The sequence below is a fragment of the Pseudorasbora parva genome, chromosome 2 (assembly GCF_024679245.1).
Source record: "Pseudorasbora parva isolate DD20220531a chromosome 2, ASM2467924v1, whole genome shotgun sequence".
Taxonomy (NCBI): domain Eukaryota; kingdom Metazoa; phylum Chordata; class Actinopteri; order Cypriniformes; family Gobionidae; genus Pseudorasbora; species Pseudorasbora parva.
The window spans coordinates 18,223,412-18,230,664 of NC_090173.1; the positions used below are offsets into that span (position 1 = coordinate 18,223,412).

At 37.5% G+C, this 7,253-nt stretch overlaps 1 protein-coding gene across 2 annotated transcripts; it reads right to left on the bottom strand.

Moving 5' to 3' along the window:
• Positions 1–993: 993 nt before the first annotated feature.
• Positions 994–5,812, bottom strand: pvalb5 (parvalbumin 5). Of its 2 annotated transcripts, XM_067457996.1 has the most exons (5): positions 5,412–5,812; positions 5,060–5,139; positions 1,755–1,887; positions 1,538–1,647; positions 994–1,156 (listed from the first exon to the last, which is right to left on the bottom strand). In XM_067457996.1, exons 2-5 carry the CDS (start codon positions 5,118–5,120, stop codon positions 1,134–1,136), a joined length of 327 nt encoding a protein of 108 aa, XP_067314097.1. In that variant the 5' UTR covers positions 5,121–5,139; positions 5,412–5,812; the 3' UTR covers positions 994–1,133. The 2 variants fall into 2 exon arrangements, with proteins under 2 accessions (XP_067314097.1, XP_067314087.1); XM_067457986.1 differs by lacking the exon at positions 994–1,156 and having other exon boundaries at positions 1,437–1,647.
• Positions 5,813–7,253: the final 1,441 nt, after the last annotated feature.

Here is a 7,253-nt window from a genome sequence, read left to right on the forward strand (position 1 = left end):
CGTCCCAGTCCCCTGACATGAACCCTATAGAAGATGTGTGGCTGAACTGAAGAGAAGAAGCGCCAGCATGGATCTGTGAATCTGAAGGATATGGAGAGATTCTGTATGGATGAATGGTCTCTGATCTCTATTCAGGTGTTCTCCAAACTCATCAGGCATTATAGAAGAAGACTCAGAGCTGCTATCTTGGGAAAAGGAGGTTTCAAAAAGTATTTAATAAAAGGGTACCAACAATTGTGGCCAATGTGTTTTAGAGAAAATAATTTATTTCATAATGTGATTTACCCCTCATTTTCAATTATTTTACTCTAATGAAAGGTTAGATTTTTGTGAATTTTTTAATAAAAGATCAAAAGGATAAACAATGCAGATTTATTTTTTTACAGCCATATTTGGTCATATTTACCAGGGGTACCAACAATTTTGACCACGACTGTGTGTATAAAAATATATATATATATATATATATATATATATATATATATATATATATATATATATATATATATATATAATAAAAAGTAAAATAAAAATAAAAAAAAGCAGCAAATGTTTTAAAAATAGAAAACTTTTGCAACAACAATAAGGTTTCAGTAATTTGGGGTCAGTAATTTTTTTTTAAATAAATCAATTTTATTCAGCAAGGATGTGTTACATTGATAAAAATTGATAGTAAAGGAGATTTATATTATTTGAAAATATGTTTTTATTTTGAATAAATGCAGTTCTTTTGAACCTTTTATTCATCAAATATATTAGGCAGCAGAACTGTTTCCAACACTCATAATAAATCACAATATTAGAATGATTGTGAATTGTTTATTTCATTTATTTTACTGCTGTTGTTATTGTGATATTTGTATATTGCTTTTATGAAAGGTGTAAAAGATCACATGAAGCAAGGATGGATCAAATAATTCCCGTACTTGGAGACTTCACTTTATTGAGCAGTTTCATTTCCTATGATCACTCTAGATACAGAAGCAAGTTTGTATTTCATTCCCAAACATGATTTGCACATTTTTGACTCACTACTTTAATTAGCAACTCATAAAAAAATATATAAAAAATAAAAACTAATCACAAAGAGAAAGGTGAAATGAAGCTCAAGTCAGCCAAGACGATCATCACATTCATTTCAGCAATTTGCAGAATTCTGAGGGAAAAGGAGAAAAAAATGAGTGAAATGTTGTCCAATCAGCTATAACCAAAACTCTGTGAACACCCTGTGAATAATACGTTATTCCTTCACAGACTGAGCCAAACGCCCTTCTGGAAAGACACCGCCTTGGGAAAAAGAGAATTCCCAGTCTTTCAAGATAATCTGTGTGTGTGTGTGTGTGTGTGTGTGTGTGTGTGTGTGTGTGTGTGTGTGTGTGTGTGTGTGTGTCAAAGGCAGCAGAATTGGTCTAATTCTCATTTGTACAGCTGATTAATCCCCCAGGCTAACAGAGGAGCCAGACAGTGAAAGAGGAGCCCTGGTTTCTATAGGAGTACGGCTCCCAAAGGGCCTGTTCAACTGCTGATTTGCCTTTACCTTCCATCCCGATTTTGCCGTCTCCATCACTGTCCCCAGCTGCCAGGAGGGTGTTGGTCTCTGCCTCCGTGAGCTCTCTGGCCCCTGAGCAGAAGTTCTGGAGGAAGCGTCTGGAGACCCAATCAAAGAACAGCACACACCAATCAGATGTTGAGCCCTCATATAATGCGTCTCAGAATACAATCCCTAAACAAACCAGGTTTAATGAAAGCTTTACTTGAGCTCCTCTTTTTCAATGAATCCACTGTTGTCCTGGTCCAGGGCCTTGAACACCTTCTCCCCATCGGAAGAGGCTTTACCTATCAGCCCCACATGTTCAAAGAACGACTCGTAGTGGAAAGATCCTGGGGCTGGAAGACAAAAATATGATAGGATTATTATATATTAAGGCCTGCATTTAGAATCCATGTATTTGAATTTCATATAAACTTTCCATCCAGGTGGATTACACAGTTTTAACATAAACTATAATAAACTTAATGTGATGCATATTCGTCAGTCATAGATGAATCAAATAATATATATATATATTTATATATATATTTAATATATATATATATATATATATAAATATATATATTTACTACATAAATTCAGTTTGTTTTAAAGGAATTCACCACCTTTTTTTGGAAACAGGGATTATTTAACGTGGTCAAGTGCATTTTTGCAAAATGTTAAAGCTATTTCTACCTTAACCCATAAAATTCCTTTTGTTAGTATAAAGTGATCTGTTTAGTTTGATTCAGTGACGTTTAAAGCCCTGCTCACACCAAGGGCCTTATTTTAGTGGTCTGAGAGCATGTGCGGTTAGGACGTGTCTGAATCCACTTTTGCTAGTTTAATGACGGGAAAAAAACAGTCGGCACGCCAGAAGCACGATCCAAAAGAGTTGTACGTAATCTTTTGTATGGAGTCTCAGGTTTGTTTTGGTTGTAATGTGCAATAAACCAATCAGAGTCTCATCTCCCATTCCCTTTAAAAACCAGTTGCGCTGGCACCATGGTGGATTAGCTAGGAATTTGTGAGAAAGACAACGCTTCTTCAGAGAGGAATTTTTTTAATATAAAAACCTTGTGTGTGTGTAATAAGCAGGGTGTAGCCTACACACATTGTGCACCCGCCTATAAAAAAAGATAACTTCATTGGGCTGAAACTAGCAAAAAAACAAACACTTATGTCATGCCTGGCATAGCATTGCACCCGGTGTATGATAGGGCCCCAAGAATGATGACTATAAAGTTAACTATAATGATAGTATTAGCAGCAACACCAATGCACAATATCTGTTTGTGTTGTCTGCCTCTTTAAATGCTCAAGCTTTTTAAAGCAGGATGGATTCTGATTGGTTGTCAATGTTTTTATTGTTCATCAGCTGAAGAGAACCGTTCTGAAAGTGATTCCAATGATATTGTTCGTCTTTGCCGTTATGGTTACTACTTGTGGTGTGTATTCTGCTGTTGTTTAATACTGGGAACAATTTTTAGAGCTATAATCTTTATCATTATTGATGTGTTTGGTGTGAATGATATCGTTTTGTGCGCACTGCAGCTTTGACGTCTGCCTCTCTCTCAAGGTCTTTAAAGCAGGGTGGATTCTGATTGGCTGTCAATGTTTTTATCGTTCATCAGTGGGATAAAATCGTTCTGAAAATTATTTAAAATATCGTTCCTCTCTGCCTTTGTCTTTATAGTTGTGTGAACTCTGCTAATATTTTACAATATCTTTAGCCTTGCTGTTATAGACCTTTTTTGACCATCTTTGATTTTTAACGGGAATTTAAACAAGGCTGTGAGAGATAGATTTACCAGTGGGTTGTACTGTTATTTAAAGTGTTATCTGGGTGTTCTGCAAAAATATCTTTCCAAGATGTTTCAGTAGACTCAAGACATGGGAAATGAAGTGATCTAGGAGCTTTGTACAGCGACTGTCATTGAAAACACGGCAAGTAAATCAATCCCGCACAGCCTCGCTTTCATACCTGTCACGGCGCTGCTCTAAATAATGTCTACCCTCCTAACAAATAGTTCAGTTAAAGACTATTCTAAAAAAGGCGTCTTTTGATGACGCAAAGTGTGAGCGCAGTATCTTGGGAAATGTGGTCTTCACCTCACAGGCGGTGGAAAATAGGACTCGGGCAGAAATCACGTTCATGGATGCGGTTATTAACGTTAGTGTAGTATGAAGCAGAGCAGGACCGAGTGTTATGGAGCTGAGCACGGCCGCTGGAGCGATTGTTATACAAACACACGCTTCGCGAGTACCGGGACTTTTATTATGACGGGACACAGTCGCCGGGCGCTCGCACTTCCGCTTTTTCCGGTCATGATTATAAGGTAAAGCAGCTCTGTTTATCATATCAGATACATTTAAGTGTGTTTAAAATGATGTTATGACGTTTCTCTGTGCGTTTGCTCGGCGCTGCTGACATGTTCACACTGCTAAGAGTAAAGCGCTTCTGCAACCGAGGGTAGCGCAGATATGACGCGATTGACAGGCGACTCGCTCAAACGCTATGCTGAAACGTCCCGGTCCTTAGTTAAAATAGCAATTTTCTCACAATTTACAAATAGTTGGAAACATTTGGGATATTGTAAGTACTCAACTGAACAAAACACTGGCCTAGTGGGTTTTGGATATTTTACTGCAAAAATACTACATAGAGCACCTTGAAATGTAACCATTTTAGGTTACAACTTTTTTAGCATTACATTTACTGCATACAGTTGTATAATAATTTATAATTAGTTCAACTGCCTCCCTAATTTTGGAAAAAAAGATGTGAATGTGATAAAAACAAATTAGATATATTGCATTGGTTTGGACAGCTTGCTTTTGTGTGCCATTTTTATAAAAAATAACAGTAAGCGGGATTGTGATATGAGATGTGTATGGCTGGTGTGTATGATCTTGGATGCTTGGCACAAACACACTGGTATCCTGATGGCAACTGCTCCCCAGTCTCCGGCTGCCTGGATACCTGGATCTACCCATCCCCAATGCACCGACGTCTGTGTGTGTGTGTGTGTGTGTGTGTGTGTGTGTGTGTGTGTGTGTGTGTGTGTGTGCGTGTAGCTTAACGGAAGCAGCTATTTATGTTGCTGTTGATAATTGCAAATAACAAAGCTGTGTATTCTTGTGGATGAGTATCAGTTGCATGTGCTGATGAGTGTGTGTGTGTGTGTGTGTGTGTGTGTGTGTGTGTGTGTGTGACATATGAGGATACAAATGTGTATAATGACATGAGTATAACATAGGTATTACAAGGAGAGGGTGAAATATGAGGACATTGGCAATGTCCCCACTTTCCAAATGCTTATAAATCATAGGTTACAGGATGAGTTTTTTTAAAAAAAGTAAAAATGCATAATGTTTCCTGTGATGGGTAGGTTTAGGGATAGGGGCAGTGTAATGGGATAGAAAATACGGTTTGTACAGTATAAAAACCATTACGCCTAAGGAATGTCCTCATATGTCACAAAAACAAACGTGTGTGTGTGTGTGTGTGTTTCAGATGTATCGCACCTTGACACGCCTGGATGGCTGCAGCAATGTTGTCTTTTTTCAGGAGTCCTGCAAGTGCCATGGTTCTCAACACCTAAGTTCTACAAATACACGTTATAATAATTAAAGAACCAGTAAAATACTAAATCAAGCATCTGCAGAGCTAAATTACCATCTGCATGTGCAGAACATACATTTTTAAGAAGCTTTTCTATCAAATTTGAAAGAAGATATACAAGAACAAAGATCCTGCTTAACTAAATCCCTGAATTGACTTTGGGAAATGTAAGGATGCAACACAATGCAATGAAAAACACCACTAACAGCAAGTTCAATTTGGCAGTTTAATGTATGTGAAGAAGCAGGCACTAACCTTCAGACCGGTTGTAGAAGTGACGATGAATCCTCAGCTGGTATCCTTTGGAACAATGAAGACACAGAGAGCCTCGACCTCCTGCAGTTCTGGGACCGAAAGTGCACAGAGAGCGTTACACTCGTGCCCTTAAACCCACGGAGGCCTTCTTTACCACAAAACACCTCCCTCCTCATTAGCTGATCCAAGCAAATCGTTTCTGATCGCTATTGGTTTGAAATGTGATTTTTGCATATGCTGGTGAAGGACTCGGAGGTCATTGGCTCTGGGTTACTACTGAGACCTGTAGTGATGCTGGGAAGGTACATGTTTGCCTTTGTTCTAGTTTGCGGAGGATGCTTAGCTGTGAAACCAAGTTACAAATGAAACACAATTGGCGTTGAAAAGTTAATGATGATGAATTGAGGTGGACTTCCTACGTTTGTATTTGGAAAATAAATATTCAAAATAATCTTGTGAGACATTTTTAACAATCATTTCTGTCATTTCTACTCAAAGATTAAACCTGATGATTATTAAAATACAAAAACTGGCTGTATGTAAAGAACTTCTCACTATAAACTGTAATTGTGGCACGGCTTTGATAAAGTTGAAACTGGTTGGAGTGAACCAGATTTTGTCATTTCATAGCTTTAACAAAAGACAGTGTTTTTTCCTTTGTGTGCCTTCAGATTTTCAATTATTTCAAATAAAAAATAAAATTAAAAAATATAGAAAAGTACTTTACAACAGGTTTAAAGGCTATACTTTAAGAAGTCTTATATGTAGGCTAAACTATGTAGGCTAAACATAAATGGAAGAGAGAAAGATGGATAGGATTGTGAAAGGTCCATGAGCCGGATCATTTCATATTCATATTACTGCTACATAAATGAGACTTTATGTAATGTCATCGCAGATTACATCTATAAATCTAAATATTTATTGCACTTATAAGAGGAGAAGGCTCAGCACTAAGGCTCTATCGCCTATATTGCCTCAATTATGTACAGTGTCTTCTTTGGGCGGATTGCAGCAACAGCCATTTCTTTCTGGGGTTATTTTTTTCTACCCAAATTCTAGGTTGAGACTTTTTTTTAATTTGGGTAGACTTTGTTTTACCCAGCTCTTGTGTCAGACGTAACAACTCAGTGTTTGGGTAGTTTAGTCTGAAGTTAGAAGTTCCCCTGCTGAACATGACACAAGCTCCATGAGATCCAGCGCCGTTAAAGCTACACTGTGTGATATTTTCCCCCATCTAGCGGTGTAAAGGTATATCACCAATTAGTGAATAATAGTTTCTGTTCCTCTCAATTCTGATTTCGTTTTAACTCCTACGGTGGCCGATTTAGTCCAAGATTAGCATGGCAATCCCCATCTTCACATTCGACACGGTGCCATCGAGTGTTAAAACGCGAAAGGCGAAGCTTGAATTTATAGGTCCCTCTTTGGCTAATGTACTTTCAAGATGGAGGGGCAACATGGCGACCAGCATTCGAACCCCTGACCCGTATGTATTTTCAATGGCATATTATAAACTTACGAGAATACTTTATTACTTGAAAGAAGTAAATATACATTAATGAGCACATATATTTTTGAAAGAACTAAGTGTTTTTAGCTAAGAATAAACTAAAAAAGTTACACAGTGTAGCCTTAAGGTAGAAACGGAGACTGGTCGATTACACATTTGAAATGATTCATTTTTACTTCTAATATTTGTTATCCAAGCTTAAATGTAAGCAATATGTATTAAGTAACCCTTTAAAGGGTTAGTTCACCCAAAAATTAATTTGCTTTATTAATTACCCTCATGTCGTTGGACACCCGTAACACCTTCGTTCATCTTCGGAACACAAATGA

Excerpts from the sequence above, each read along its gene's own strand:
- pvalb5 (XM_067457986.1), bottom strand. The coding sequence starts at position 5,120 with ATGGCACTTGCAGGACTCCTGAAAAAAGACAACATTGCTGCAGCCATC. Across the intron at positions 1,888-5,059 it reads AGCCATCCAGGCGTGTCAAG|CCCCAGGATCTTTCCACTAC; the intron begins GTGCGATACATC and ends TTTGTCTTCCAG. Across the intron at positions 1,648-1,754 it reads ATTGAAAAAGAGGAGCTCAA|ACGCTTCCTCCAGAACTTCT; the intron begins GTAAAGCTTTCA and ends TTGGGTCTCCAG.